This window comes from Peromyscus leucopus, chromosome X (genome assembly GCF_004664715.2).
Source record: "Peromyscus leucopus breed LL Stock chromosome X, UCI_PerLeu_2.1, whole genome shotgun sequence".
NCBI lineage: Eukaryota > Metazoa > Chordata > Mammalia > Rodentia > Cricetidae > Peromyscus > Peromyscus leucopus.
Window position 1 is genome coordinate 99,854,067 of NC_051083.1, and position 17,087 is coordinate 99,871,153.

Sequence of the window (17,087 nt, forward strand, 5' to 3'; positions counted from 1 at the left end):
TAAAGATATTCTAAAAAGACACTTGGATCTCAATTTGACTATCAGACTATTGAAACAATAGACCCAAAACAAATGAGAATTTCCCTAGGAATCTCATGCTGAGAGGCAGAAAGGGTTCTAGCCAGAAGGGGAACTGGTCTCCCAGAAAGAAATTTCTAACAGTTCTCACAACTTCTCAGACAACTTACAGGATGGGACTGTAAAATGATGGGTCAGGGTTGGGCAGAAGCTCATGGGTGACCAGACTTGACTTGGGGCACAGGTTGTGACAACCCACTCCAAGTTCCATAACAGTGCAGGGGCCTGAACCCCTTGCAGCCAAGTGGCTGTCTCACTGGTGGTCTGTCCACAGTGTTGGTAACTGTTAATGAACTCCTTGATCCCTAGTTTAAAAAAACCTTGCTACTGCTACCCAGACTTAATTTATTTAAGAAAGACACCAAAACCTGTGTATGAGTACTAATCTCCATGATGATAAAACTTGTCCTGTTCCCTTTCTTCCTTTTCTATTGATGTAACAGTATCATTGCATCAACATAATCAAGTATTTTCTTTTCAGAAACCTAACTAACAGTATGGCTAGTGTAATATGCTGTAACCAAAGCCCCAAACAAGAAAATATAGAGCCATAAAATTAAAGTCACAATGCTTATTCCCTTTCCTGCATCATTTCATTTTTCCTGCTGCTGAAAATGTGGGCCTGCACAGTACAAATCTAGCTAAAATAATCCTTTATATATACTGAGAAAGGCAGACCACATGAAGGAAGTTTGTGATTTATCCTTATACATATGAAACCACTCTGAAAATAATATTTGGATAGAGAAATGAAAATATTTATCATAAATCCATGGGGAATGGCTTCAGTCTGTTTGAATGAAAGTTGCTTGATCAAAACCCATAGCTTTGGGGAGAGGTAGAATTCCTTTTCCTTATGGGTGTGCCCCTTGAAAGGTTTACCACACTTCAGTGGCCATCCACACACCTGTATAAAGTATAAATACAGAACTAATAGGACTTGATGGATTTTTCTAAAAATAAGGATGCAAAGTTTGAATGGGGACTGGACATGGGAGGAGACAAGGGAAGGGGCTGAACATGATCAAAAACAATGTATAAAAATCTCAAAATAATAAAATTTTAAAGGTCATGTAAAAAGCCTTAGAGTTGTGGGGCTCTCTCGGTTGGCCAAGTACAGGGTGCTTTGAAAAAAATTACTTGTAGTTCATAATGAACAACCCAGGTATAAGTTCCTAGTGGACTTTTTGGGTCACAACTTTCAGATGTAGCAAAGTTAGTAAGCCCAGCAGGCAGACTTTTCTCAGCCGAAAGAAGACAGTTAATACAATGTGTCTCCACATAACAATTTCTTTCAGAGTTTTGTCATCATACTGCAAAGCCACAGCCTCTAATCTCAGGGTGATGCTTCAGAGTATATTTTTGATAACTAATTAAAAGTTAACTTAGTCTGTATAGCATTTTCCAAAAATGTGTGTGCAGTATACTCTTCAGCAATAAAATTGATTTTACTACAGGGGTGTATTATTTAAACAAGCAGTCAGGGTTGCCTAAACTGGGAGTATATCTGGAGAGGGTAATTCATAAAGTATTGTGGAACCTGTAATTATGGACAGAACTTTTTTTAAAGGTCTGTAGCATATGATTGTTCTGAGATGTCGAGAATAATTGGAGAAAAGGGTGGTTTATTGGTTACCAGGTTTCTAGGCCATTCAGGCTATCAGTAGTCAATGCTATTTCATCAGAAACAGAAGACAAAGTCAGAAGTCTTCATGTCATCATTTGCACAGAGAAGCATCATTCAATGACAAGTCCCTCAACGAAGAACAGAAGTTCAAGGTGCAGCAGTTGACCCTCACATGGACGAGGAGGTTGAACATCCTGCATAGTGCTGCCAGGAAATCCCTACTTCATACTAAGAGGGGGCTGGCTGGTTGCATATGTAGGATGTCCCATCTCCTGGCCCACTTCGTCATGAAAGAAACTGGAAACGCCATTCTGCTAGATTGAAGAGCCATAAAGTCCATGCGTCGAAAAAACAAAGATTTGAGCTGTATCGCTAGGAAGACATTGGTAGAGTTATTTGAGGATAAAGACTGACTGCTATAACTTTAGCTCACAAAAGGAAGAAAGTATGCGAGTACATCTGTAAAATTGAGGGCAGTAGATCTGCCTTGAATCATATGAGCAGGCAAAAGGGATAGCGAAGTTTTCAGAAATGCTTATGGACACAAAGACAGTGCTTCAAAGATTGTGTCACCTCCTCTCAGCATTATGCCAGCACAAGATTTGGTAATTGAACATATTTATGTAGGATATTCAGAGGTAGATTACCCAGGGAAAGAGAGAAGCCAATCCATACTCATAGAAAGAATGCCATTTATAGACTGAAGAGTAGAAAAGTAAAAATTGATTGCTAAGTCAGAAGTCATTTACCTCATATCAGGAGTCCAGAGAGGACTTAATAATTGTAAATAGGATAAAAACAGTCTAATTTCAGGCAAGAATCCAAGATACAAAGTGGAGACAGGAATGATTCCAGAAGAGAAAGTAATATGTCCCCCAATATTTTGAAAACGTAATTGTTAGATATAGCACCTAGCCAGATCAAAGGGACTTATCATTATATATTATATTATATTATTATATTATTATATTATATTATTAATTATGTTATGTTATACATATTTACAATTTGTTTTCAAGATTAGGCTTGCCTCTTGAAATATTTTGTGAAATAAGTATTTTATTATAAAAAATTTGAATATTACTGATGTGTAGCTTTTCAGATGTATTTGCAGTCTCAAGTAAACACATGTGATTCTTCTGTTTTCACATAGAAAGTACAACAGTATGACTTCTTATATGGTTAGACATAGATTTGTGTTTTCCATAAGATTCATGATTAAAGAGTAAAATAACTAGAGATCTTGTGTTTATCTTGCTTAAGTTTTAATAAGAATTTTATGAAATGTGTCACTATAATGAATTGTTTTTCCATTTTTCTGTTTCTAGTACTTGCTCTTAGACAATTAAAACCTCTAAATTATTTCCTACTTACCTTCTATCCAGACTATGATTTCTTCTTGCTGAACCTATTGGTTTTAGAAATTTCAGATTTGCTAGGCCTACAGTTACACGAATACTTAGATCATTTTATTCCTTGTTTTCCAAAGCTAAACAAGTTGCTTAAATACTCATCTAAATAAAAATGAACAGCCGGGCCGTGGCAGCGCACGCCTTTAATCCCAGTACTCAGGAGGCAGAGGCAGGAAGATCTCTGTGAGTTCAAGGCCATCCTGGTCTACAGAGCGAGTTCCAGGAAAGGCACAAAGCTACACAGAGAAACCCTGTCTTGAAAAACCAAAAAAAAAAAAAAATGAACAAAGTGCCAACAGAGGCTTGTAAGATGACCCTGCATATGAGGACACTTATGATTAAGATTGACTAGCTGAGTTTGATCTCTGAGACCCACCAGTTTAAATGAGAAAACAGACTCTTGTAAATTGTCCTTTAACTTCCACATGTTACCATGTCAAATGTCAGCCCCACATATACACACAAGAACTAGCTAACTAGCTAAGCAAATAAATAAACAAACAAACAAACAAACAGAAACAATGAGTAAGTTCAGTCTTCATCACCTAGCAATCACAGACACCTAAATTTAAGCCTTTTAATTGGTATAAGAAAAAAATTAAGGCACTATAATGAAACTGAAGAAGCTGAACTACAGTACCTAAATTATTATTTCTATTGGCTGTTGTTTGAGGAAAATTACCAAACTGAAGGGAGTTCTTCAGATCTATATATAATTAAAATTTTAATTAGGAGTGACTTTTGTATTTATTAAACCTATTTTCAATGTTTACTAAAGTAGCATAAAATTTTTTCTCTATCATTAACATAATAGATTATGTCAGTACATTTTACAGTGTTGAATTATCATTTTGTTACTGTGATAACTGTTGTTTTTCCATGATGTATTAGTCTTTTGGTACTTTTCTGAACCCTGTTCATTAATAATGTGATTGGAATTTTGTATATATATATATATATATATATATATAATATATATATATATATTAATGAATGCTGTTGATCTCTAACCTTCTTAAAGGGTTTTCAAGTTTTGATGTTGACATACTACTTATTTATGAATTTTAAAATGTCCTTGATTTTTTCAGTGACATGTTCAACATTCAGTTGTGTACAGTTTAATCTGTTTGTCTGTGAATTTTCTGTAGTCTCTTTTCATGTTTGTTTCTAGATTAATTTTATTACAATAAGAGAATACAAAAATTATTTTGCTTTTGTGTATTTGCTAAGATGTTTTCTGTGTCTAATATATGATCTATTCTAGAGAAAGCTCCGGGGGATGTTGAGAATGTTATTTTCAGAATTACTTGGATGAAATGTTCTGTATATAACCTCTAGGTCCATTTGACATATAATACTTACCTTTAATATTTGTCTTTATATTTTTGTTGCAATAACCTGTATATTGAGAGAAGTCGAGGTATAAGAGTCATCTACTATTATTGTTTTGTGGTTAATCATGACTTTATCTGGCAGTATTTCTTTTATGAAATTGAGGGCACTTGTTTTCAGTGAATACATATTTCTAATTGTAATGTTTTGATACTCTGTCTTTCCATTGATCCATTCTATTAGCAAGACTTTCCAGTGCATTTTATGTAATTTTTCATTTCCAGCATTTTAGTTTGTTTTTCTTCTGTATTACTGTTTATTAATTTCATTTTCAAAGCCCATACAGACCTTATTATTTTATTTAAACATTTATTTGTATCTTCTTGCAATTCATTCAAAAGTTTATTCGTGTTGTCCTTGATTTCTCTTAACACAAGAATAATAACTCGTTTGAATTTTCTGTCTGGAACTTCAACTATAGGAGGCAATTGGCAGCCACTACTGTGGGATTGACATTTTTTGCAGGAGAAACGTATTGGAGATTTTAAATTTCAAGTAAACTATTTTTTAAAGAGTTATTTATTTTATGTATATGAGCGCTCTGTCTGCCTGCACACCTGCATGCCAGAGGGGACAACAGAACTCTCTCATTTTAGATGGTTGTGAGACACCATGTGATTTGCTGGGAATTGAACTCAGGACCTCAGCAGCCAGTGCTCTTCACTGCTGAGCCATCTCTCTAACTCTATAAGTCAACTATTTTTTTGTGGCCATTTGGTAACCTTTATGAGGGACCAGATTAGTATGGTTAAGATAACAGTTTTTTTCTGTTAGACTAGTGCTCAAGAACCAGACTCTATACCAGGATTCCCCTGAGAATAGAATCCTCACTGAAAAAAATTCACTACCTACAGGTGAATCCACTGTGAAAATAAGGCAATAGTCAAGTAAAAGCAATCATCTTTTAAGCATCAGTCAGTGCATGAAGTGAAGATATGTTAATAGTACTGTGTATAATAATATATTACTGTGGGCATGGGTATATTAGTTAGTTGTCTTGTTTCTGACAAAATGCATGGTCCAAGCTTCTTAATGGAAAGAAGATTTATTTGTGATAGCAGTTGCAGAGGATATATTCCATCATGGCAAGGAACGTATGGTGGCAGGAACATAGAAAAGTCCATCATCAGGAGTCAGAGAAGAATGAATGCCATGAGATGGTACTACCCACAGATAGGATAGGACTTCCTTTCTCAATTAACCTAGTATCAACATGCCCTCACAGACATGTATAGCAATCAGGTTTTTGGTGATTCTAAATCCCATCAGATTGACAAGATGTACCATCCACGGTGGTAAATAAAAAAGGGAAGATAAAAGCAAAGCAAGAACAATTGTTAGTGTTAGGTTAATAAAAAAAAACATAGAGAAGGGAAAAAGTATAGAATACTGTAGGCCAAAAACAAGTTTAGGTGAAAGTTTAAGTTAAAGGTAGATTGAGGGGTAACAGGAAATGTTATACTATCAGAAAATGTATAACAGTCCCATTTCTCAGAATGCCAAACCAGAGACTTTGTGAATTCTGCCAACCTGTGTTATTTGGGAGAGGAAAAGGAAAAGAAAAAAAGACAAACCAAAACGTATCAAACAGGAAGGGGTAAAGAAATAGATGGCAAGAACAGCAGGATCAAGTTGGCGTAAACTGACATTGGGCGTTAAATGAAACAGGAATACATACAGAGTGGAGAGAAAACTGGGTGGTAATATAGGATGAGGAAAATTGCCTTGCCTGGTTGCTGCATCGTTTCAATACTCTTGAGTTTCTTTCCCAGCTCTTATAAGACTGTCTCACCTCTGGGAATGATTTTGCAATGTATGGTATAATTCTTCCCTCTAGTTCTTCCTTTGAATGGTCAGACTATAGGTTCTGTAGGATTATCAATTTTTTGGACAGGGAAAGTCATGTTGTCTTGTTTCCTCATGTGTCTTCATAAGAACTAGCACATCTAGGATTTAGTCAACTAGGATTATTTTGATTACCTCCATTCTTTCAGTTGAACTTTTTACACTGTTCATGTGGGAGTAGATTACAGTAGGATTTGAGTATTGCTCCTCCCTACTGGACTGCTACACTCTCAGTTCACATGCTCAGATTATTGTACTCAAACTCCAGCACAACCCCAAGAACAGAAAGGTAACTATAGAAGCAACGGCAAAATGGATAGGCTCTCTATGAAAATACGATAATAGTTCCTTTAAAACAAGCATCTGGGGCTGGAGAGAGGGCTCAGTGGTTGAGAGCACTGGCTACTCTGCTCTTCTACAGGTCCTAAATTCAGTTCCCAGCAAGCAAATGGTGGTATACAACCATCTAAAATAGGATCTGATGTCTTCTTTTGGTGTGCAGAAGTTCAAGCAGTAAAAGCACTCATACACATAAAACACATAAACAAATAAGCCTTTGAAAAAAACAAAAAATTAAAAATAAATAAACCAACATTTTAAACCCAATAATATTGGGGGAATACACAATATAGAACAATACACATCAAAACGTCAGGTATTATGAGGAGAAATGGAAAAATAGGGATAATAATTATGTAATTAATACAAGAGTGACATAGAAACAATAGAAGAGAGACAAGAAAATAGAAAGCAGGACCAATATAGATGAAGGAGAGAGGTAAAGGTAGTAACAAAAGAGAAAGAGGTAAAGAAATGCAATCAAACCTCAATCTTAGTATTTGAGAGGATGGCACAGGGAGACCCCACACACCCATTTGTACCCCAGGCCAATCTATTTTTATGAAAGCCTAATTCAAGTTAAGGCAAAAGTGGGGTGGGTATAGGGAAGAACAACATGGTTCACAAAATTGAAATTAGATTTATTACATGAGGAAAATATAAGGTAAAGGAAAGAACTGGACAAGGCCTTGCAGTCTGTTTCTGCAAATTTCCTCACATGGGCACCACTGCCAAGTCTTTCTGAACTCTAGCCTTTTTTTTCTAGATCTGAGTAAGTGTACCTTAATGGGACAAAAAACCTTCATGGGATTTTGCTTCTTCTGGCAGGCTGCTGTTTAACCCACCACCCGAGGGTGTGCTACATTTAGTTCCCTTTCTCTGGGTACCGGATAGGGCTGTAAGCTTTCCTCTGGCAGGCCTCATACGCTTTTTAAAGTATTTTTATGCACTCGCCACAGCTTGTTGCTCTTCAGGTGAGCTAGTGAGTTTCATTCTAATCTGTTGATCAGATGACATGTCCAATGTATGGGATTCTGCAGAGACCTGGCTCAACAGTTTTCCCATAGTTACTGGTATTCAGCAGACCCAATCTCTGAGTCTAGGTTCCTGACACTTACACTGTGTTTCCAGAAGAACCTTTTTATCTAGAACTACAACAGGTACAAAATCAGCCAGGATCTTTTAAAAATGGCTTCTTTGCCGCTGACATTGTCATGATGACATGTAGATCCCAAGATTCCTGTCTGCTTGATTATAAATCTGCTCAGTGTGTATAACCAGTATTGATTACATTTTTTACTCTTTTTCTCTTTCATCTTTAAATTATCTCATAGTAAAGGTGCAGTGAGAATTTTCCAACATTCTCTCCTTGTCTTAGGACATGATTCCAACCCTCTGCATAGGCACTCACTCCACACTGGAAACAAAGCACTTGCTCTTTGGGGGCTGAGTTGTGCCACTTTCTAAATTTTCCTTTCTTGCTTTGCTAGTGAAATTACTATTTGTTCACCATGATTCATCTCAGGACAGCTATTCTCCAATCCATCCTGGCTTGTTTCCAGAGATTCTACTAGTAAGTGTATGGACATCATCTGCCATCTTCTAAACCCTAGTGTCATCCTGTAAAACATTATACATCACTCTGCTTCTAAAAACTTGGATTTGACTTTTCAAGCTATCATTTTTTACTAAGCAACTCTCTAAACTTTCCACATATCCATTGTATGGGAAATGTGTCTGGATCATGTAAATACTGCTCTAAGAAATTTGCATTTATGGTAGAAAATAACATTTAATAGTTCATCCAATGAAATGTCTATTCATCTGTACATTTAAAGTACAACTGGGAATGAGATTTTACAAGCAAAATATGTCACTGAAAGTACTGTAATCATCAACACAATCAAATTGCATAGCAGATATAATTCAAAGAAGCTGAAAGAAGTGATAACAGACTGAGGTTGAAGAAGTAGAAGAGCACATACCTAGCATGTATAAGGACATAGGTTTGATCCTCAGCTGTGAAAAATAAAAAGAAATGATAACAGTCAAAAATCATAAACACTGTGTTTAGAGGACTTGCTAGAGATAAAAACTTGGATGAAGGTGACATTGCTTGAGTTTTCAACATCCATCACTTTTGTATAATTCAAGAGGAGGAAATAGTTCATGCTATGTGCTGTCACTATGGCTCTAATAGACAATGCTCAATTTTGTTACCTAAATAACCTGAAGAAACTAGGCTCATCCTAGTTTTTAGTATTCTGGAGGCTAAGCCAGGACTATTGTCATAAGTTGAAAGTCGCATAGTGGTTTCCTTGGCTGAAGGGGTGAGATTCTGTCTCAAAAATCAAGAAGAGGAGGAGGAGGAGGGAGGGAGGGAGGGAGGGGGGGAGGGAGGGAGGGAGGGAGGAAGGAAGGAAGGAAGGAAGGAAGGAAGGAAGGAAGGAAGGAAGGAAGGAAGGAAGGAAGGAAGGGAGGAAGGAAGGAAGGAAGGAAAACAGACAGACCTAAGAGAAAACTTTAAATAAACTACAAATTCAATTTAGAAGTTGAGGGAGTAGTTATGATAGAATAGTGATAGAGAAAGGAATCACAAATTCTCTGAAAAGCCACAAACCCCTCCTACAACTACACTAACTTAAATCATTCTTGCTAGCAAATGCTTCAAGCATGTTAAGAAATGATAAGTGAACTGAAATGACATTTGAGCTGCAGCCCAGGGAATAGAATTTATGACTTTTTCCCATTAAATAAATGATAGCCTAGAAAAACGAAACCACTAAATACTCTTTGAAGCAATAGAATAAAATCCAGCATCTCAGCAATATAATATTCATAATGGTTAGGTTATGATAAATTTTTCTAAAATAACGGGGGAAAAGTAACATCCCTACATGTGCCTAGATCCACTCTTTAGAATCATATCCTGAAAACATATGGATAGTGAAATTTAGAGAATAATAATAATATACTTGTGATAATGGCATAAAAGAAACTATGTTCACAATGATTGGAAATTGTAAATCTCAAAAGATATAAAAGGAATTTGGGAGATGAAAAAAATAATACATGAAAAGATTTTAAATCTTTTGGGTAGAAGTAAATTATCCAAAAAAGGGTAAATTACAAAAAAAAATACTCAGTTCACTTGAAGAGAGATCCATTGCAGTCGGCACCAGATAGAAAAGTGTACTCAGAAAGGAAATAACATATCCTGGGGAATATATTATAAAATGGTAGAATTCTCTAACATATAAATGACTTGAGACTCAATGGGTAAAAGAGGGAACATTCTATTTGAAAAATAAGGACTGGAAGTCCTTAAATTTGGTGAAAGTCATAAAGCTGTATACCTTTGAAGGTATAAGAATAACAAGCATAAATATTAAATCCAGGGTTGGCAAGATGGCTAAGATAACATTTCTGATATTGTGAATCTCAGAGACCAAAGGAAAGCACTCAGGGAATATTTCTTGCCTACAGAGAGTTTTAGATTATTTTAGTGAAAAACTAGTTATGAACCAAGTGTGGAGGTGACCACCTATAACTCCCATAACTCTGGAGGTTGAGGCAGAAAATCAGAAGTTTAAGACTAGCCTGGGCTATATACCAGGACCAGGTTCAATTTCTTTTCAATCCTTAAGCCATACTACAGTGTAAACTCAAATTAAGTATAGTATCTATAAAAAAAAAAAACAATGAAAACAGGTTTGAAAAATAGTGACCTTTTCTAAAGAGGCAACCCCCCCTAAAAAAAAAAACAAAATCAACAAAGGCCACCATAGCAAGTAGCACCAACCCACAGGGAAAGAGGAAAATCTGATTTACAGAGGTGCTTCATCATAAAATTAAAAATCTCCCCAAATATATGTTTCGTTAAAATTTAAAATAAGCCGGGCGGTGGTGGCACACGCCTTTAATCCCAGCACTCGGGAGGCAGAGCCAGGCAGATCTCTGTGAGTTCGAGGCCAGCCTGGGCTACCAAGTGTGCTCCAGGAAAGGCGCAAAGCTACACAGAGAAACCCTGTCTCGAAAAACAAAAAAAAAAAAAAAAAAAAAAAAAAAAAAAAAATTTAAATCATACTCCAAGCGGAGGCAGGCAGATCTTTAAGAGTTCAAGGATGGCCTGATCTACAGAGCAAGTTCCAGGATAGCCAGGGCTACACAGAGAAACACTGTCTCCAAAAAACAAAACCCGAAAAAAAAATCGTAAAAAGTAATTAGAAAATGTGGCACTCTTAAGGGGAAAAAACAGATATTGACAACAGGAAGCCCAAGAATGGAATAACCAAAATTTTAAGCAATTACTTATTGAAAGTGCTAAAGGAAATAGTAAACAAATAACTAAAGGACACAAAGAAAACGATGCTGCAAAAATACATAATTAAAAGTTTAGAATTATGCAAAGGAACCAAGAACAAATTTGGAAGTTAGAAAGTCCAATAACTGAAATAAAAGTTCACTAGAGTTAATCAACAGCAGAATGTCATCAATTTGATCTAACTTTATGTCTTAAGTAACTAGAGAATAAGAGCAAGATTAGCCCAACTAGCAAAATGATAAACATAATTTACTGGCTGGGTTTGAGTCAACTTGACACATCTGGAGTCATCGGAAAGGCAGGACCTTGAACTGAAGAAAAGAAATGCCTACATGAGGTCCAGCTGTAAGGCATTTTCTAGTTAGTGATCAATGGGACAGGGCCCAGCCCATGGTGGGTGGTGCCATCTCTGGGCTGCTTATCATGGGATCTATAAGAAAGCCACTGAGCAAGCCTGGAAAGCAAACCAATAAACAGCAACCAACCCTCCATAGCCTTTGGGGTCCTGCCCTGCTTGAGTTCCTGTCCTGATTTCCTTCAGTGATGATCAGCAATGTGGAAGTGTAAGCCTAATAAACTTGCTTTAGGTCATAGTGTATCGTCACAGCAGTAGGAACCTCAATTAAGACAATAACATAGAATAAGAAAATGTAGAATTAAGAAATCCAAGACTTCTTTGAATATTTGACAGTTTTCATGAGAGAAACAATGGAAAGGAAAAAAATAAGTGACAATTGATTAAAACTAGGCACAAAACTTGGTATGTTTCTATAAAATTGCAAGATTAACAAGTAGGGGTTAAAAGTACTTGACGTGTTCTCAGAGGATCTCATTTCAGTTTTCAGCACCTATGTCACATAACTCAACAATTACCTGAAACTCACATTTCCAGAGGATCTATTGGATTATTCTGGCCTTTGGCAACACACATATGCATGTGAGCACAAGCACACAATAAATAAATAAATAAATAAATACATAAATAAATACATAATAAATGAATAAATAAATCTTTTAAAAGATTAGGAAAAATACAATGAATAATCACCCTATGACAAGTTAAATAATCTAGATGAGAAAAGAAAATAAAACACTGAGAGAAAACTGGAAAAGAAGAAACAAAAATATTTATGATCTTACATATGTAAAATCATGAGGAAACCACACACAAAAACTACACATGAAACAGAAACTTGGCAAAGTTTCACGACACAGGATCAATAAACTAAAATTACTGTCAATACTATACACAACAGTAAACAATCCATAAAGGGAATTTAAAGATAATTATAAGAGCATCTGAAAAATCTCATGTGACCACCCCATCAGCTATTAGAAGGAACAGAGTAATAATAAATAAATACGTATAAGCCTCCAAACATAATTACCAACAATATCACTATGAAAAAATGATTCCAGTTATATGAAGTGTCTAAAGTATGTAAATCTGTAATGACAAAAAAAAAAAACCCCAACAACTAGAGTTTACCTAGGAGTAGGGGAAGTAAAGAATAGGTTGTTGTATAGTGTTTTTCTTCTGGAGTGACGAAATATTTCAAATCTAGAAGGAAGTCATGTTTGTACAATATTGTGAAGGTACCAAATGACTTGGGATTGCACATGTTTAAGTGGTTACTTTTATATTATGTAAAGTGTACTGTAATACAAATGATAACTGATATCATAATCATCCCTGGGAAAAAAAACTGAAATGTCACTGTCTTTAAAATGTGAAGAGCAATAAGTGTATTAACATGGAACAGTATAGATGGTACAATTCGGATAACATGTTTTGTCTTCTCTTTCTTCTCTTTCAGATTATGTCTGGCCATTACCTAGATATTTGTGCCCCGTCTGGATCTCACTAGATGTGCTATTTTCAACTGCGTCCATCATGCACCTCTGCGCCATATCGCTGGACCGGTATGTAGCAATACGTAATCCTATTGAGCATAGCCGGTTCAATTCGCGGACTAAGGCCATCATGAAGATTGCCATCGTTTGGGCAATATCAATAGGTAAATACCTGGCCATAGAATTGCAGCGGCTATGCTCAATATTTTCGGATTATGTACTGTGAACAACCTACAGACATCGACTGGTAACATTTGCGTTTGACGGGAGACGAGTAATTATTCTTGACCTACATATCTGATATTTAGGTTGAAAATAATGAAAGTATAATGCATATGGATATGAAGACATAAGCTTTCCATTTGTACAGCTAAATTATTTTTACATTAGTATACCAATGGATTCAGCAACACAGATATAATATGTTATGAATATTACAAAACTATAAGAAAAAGCCAAGATTTATAAACTATAACATTGAAATCTATGAAAAGAAGTATCTTTCCAGAATATTTGATCTACTAATTTTTACATATTCCATACTCAAGTTTTTAATGGAAAAATTAATAATGAAATTTGAATTGGCATGAAAAAAACATATGCAAATTTGTGCTGTTATTAAACAAAAATCTACTACTCATTAATTTTAATTAGTTTTTGAGTTCTGCTTAAACACAAAAAGACAGCTGTTGTTTTTAAAGATTCAGAATATTTAAAGAATGATAAATAATCATGTTATTTCACATACTTAAGATAGTCATAAATGTTTTGACCATGCTGACATTAAAGTCAAGAATTTTAACTATATAGAAGTTAGAGCATTTCTAAACCTCTTTCCTCTCTCTCAACCAGTTGAACTTACTATGTTTCATAAAATAATTTCTCTTCAACCTGTGTTTCTTTGAAACATTCGGAGAGAGACCATAACAAGATCAAGTTCTTTCTTTACTCTTCATTAATCTTCCAAAGTTTTATCTCTGGATTAGTTAAGCAAATAAATTTATATCACTTTTAAGATTATTTTGTTGTAGTTATTGTAGAAGATTCTGTGAGTATATAGCAAGACACCTTTACATAACAAGCCATAAAGTCTCCCACAGAATTGCATGAATCTGTATGTGCAAAATTGTGCTTATAAAGTTCTGTTCATTCTCTCCATTTAAAAATCAGCATATAAGTTGATAGAAACCAGTATTACATTTTTAATATAAAAAGATATTTTACAATAAGATTTGATGAAAAAAGAATAGCTTGTACATTAAAGGGAAACCAAAAAAGCAAGAGAATGCCTAACTTCAAGACTTAAAATATTGTAGTATAATATACCTTAAAATTTATATATTACATTAAATATCTTCTGTAGAATATTATAGATAAATAAAATAAATCTAAATGGAGATATTAAAGATGAAAATGTAGATAGATTAATGAAGAAAATATCAAATAGATAGTAAATAGCAGAATGAAAACCAAATATATCTCAAATTATATTAAGTATAAGTATTCTAAATAGTCTAAGAATGTCAGAATTAGAAAAAATAACACGGACATGTATAGTATATTAAGAATATAAAATAAAAAGTTGAATTTTTTAAAAGGTCCTTTCCTCAAAGGCCAACAAGAATATTATACAGCAAAAGTATTAGTAAGAATAAAATTTTGGGAAAAATATATATTCTGTTGAATGTTTAGTACATGATAATGAGACATTTAATTTATCCAGAAAAATGTAACACAATAAATTTGAACTCATTCAAAGAGGATAGACAAAACTACAAAACAGACAGACAAATCCACAATGATGGTATAAGGTCTCAACAAGCCACCCTCGGAAATTATGAGAAACAAGAGAAAAACTGCTTGTGATTTCTTAGATGACTAATATATCAATTTCCAAATGTTTTGTTCTCAGGATTATATTACACTCTTAAGCATATAGTGACTCATAGTACATTTGTATTCCCTGTGTTAAAAATTGAAATTTTAAAAGAATTAAATTATGTGCACAAAGTTTTTAAAAATAATACAAACCTGTTATATCTTACCATAAATAACTAGGTCTAGGACAATAACTGTTTTTGCAAAAATAAAATCAGTGTGAAAAGGGGCATTGTTTTTCAGACTTTATCACTGGATTTGAAGAAGTGATTCTCTTCAATCCCAAATATTTCTTTCTCTATTCTGTTTAGTGTTGGGCTGCTACTTTCATGTATGCTTCTGCATCTGATTTATTGAAATAGGGTACTTTTTTAATTGTATGAAAATAATATACAACATCACACAGACAGCTTCAATATAGGAAAGTGTTTTTATAAATACTTCAGATAATTGTGAGAGGGTTGGCATTGTATGAAAACTCAGCAAGAGACAGGTTTCTTTTTACTTGTAATGTAGAATCCGAAACAATATCTCAGATTTTTTTCATTTCTTGTGACATTAATATCCAATGAAATACATAGGCAAATTACTGATACTTGATTTGGAAATACAAAGTATAAGTCACTGGGAAAATATTGATTCACCAATTATACAGATCTTCCAAAGTTGATTATTTCATTATAAAATATCAAAATATCGTGAGTGCTAACAGCCCCTGCTATTATTAACAAAAAAGTCTTTTAAAATTTCAGAAGATATCACACTTTAAGGGATAATTATAGTTTTTCAAAATCCCAATATTTTGAAGAAAGTTTAAATTGTGTCACTGGCATGAAACATCATCTGGTCTTGTTACCTGACTTAAGCTCAACATAATTAATTTTGACAAAATATCTAACTATATACAATTCTGAGCAACTCGGGTGTGTTCAGCAGTCATTATTTCAAGCAGTAAGTCTGATAGATAATGCAATAGAGTAAATCATTTAGTTGTAGTCTTCAAAATTATTCACAATACTCTAAAACATTTTCATTTTCATAAAAATTGAAATTTAGCTTATCAGTCTCCAAGTAAAATATCTTATTTTTAAAAAGCAGAATTGAATTTAATCTATAAATCAATTAAATACTAAAGTCTAAACAATACTATGGTTTGCAATCCATAAACATATCCATATGTACAAAGATATTTAATATTTACTTGTTATTTAAATTCTATTTTACAGTCTACTTTCATAGAAACATCTCTGGGCATTTAATTTCTTTGACTGCTATTGTAAATAGTGTTGGCTTTAAAATGTTATTTCCAATTGCTTGTTGGTGGTATATATAAATACATGCACCTAAAATTTTACATCTTTATTCTTTGCCCAGACATCTGGCAAATTCCACTTGACATTTCTATGAGCATGTTAAGAATTACTGCCATTTATCCATATATCTCCATGATGTCACTTATAAGTAGTGACAGATTCATTTGATCCTTCCTATCTTAAATCTTTATTATCTTGACGGGGTGTGCAAAGCAGTGTTCAGTGAAAGTGGGGGTAGAAGACATTTTTCTCTTCTTTTCTGAGTGGAAAGTATTAGTACTTCAGCTTTAAGAGTGATGTTTGTGTGCTGGGCTGGGGCTCCAGTGGTGGAAGGCCTGCCTGGCATGTACAAGACCCTAGCACAGGGAAACAAAAGAATTAAGGTTGTGTGTTAGTTCAGGCCTTTTAGAAGTATCTTTCATTAGATTCAGGGAGTTCCCTTTTATTCTATATTAGCTGTGACTTTTCATAATAGGTATAAATTTTCTTGAATCATTTTATCTGTGTCTAGGGTGATGATTATTGGTTTTATTTCCTCTTTTATAATTAATATAGTAGATTATATGTTTTTGAATTGTAATTAACCTTGGATTGCTTAAGTAGCAATTTATTACCAATCCATTTGGTAATGAATTTTTCATTTCTATATCATTGTATTCTTTTTAAATTTAATTAACCTTTTTTAGCTAATTGTCCAGAGAGATCTTACTTTGTCATTGTGTTTTTTGGTGGCCAGTTTTGGTGTGAAGATCTTATATATATGATATAAAATATATATAAGTGAATCTGAAACGATCTCTATATCTTTTTAAGTTTTTGCAAGATTTTTATTCTATCACTTTTGTTTAAAACAAATAATTTAGTCATGTAGCCTTCTGTACTTGTGTGTGTGTGTGTGTGTGTGTGTGTGTGTGTAGTCTTAATTTTTTATTTAATTACCTTATAATGAATAGGAATATTATTTTGTTTTTCATATTATTTTGGTACATAGTAATTTTAAAAGAACTTTGTATTTTACCTAATGT

At 34.1% G+C, this 17,087-nt stretch overlaps 1 protein-coding gene across 1 annotated transcript in view; it reads left to right on the forward strand.

The window, feature by feature from the left end:
* Window positions 1-17,087, forward strand: part of Htr2c (5-hydroxytryptamine receptor 2C) — a 201,712-nt gene that overhangs the window by 159,514 nt on the left and 25,111 nt on the right. Inside the window, exon 5 of the mRNA XM_037199156.1 lies at window positions 12,835-13,035. Within this exon, the coding sequence (XP_037055051.1) occupies window positions 12,835-13,035 (201 nt within the window). The remainder of the gene's footprint in view (window positions 1-12,834; window positions 13,036-17,087) is intronic.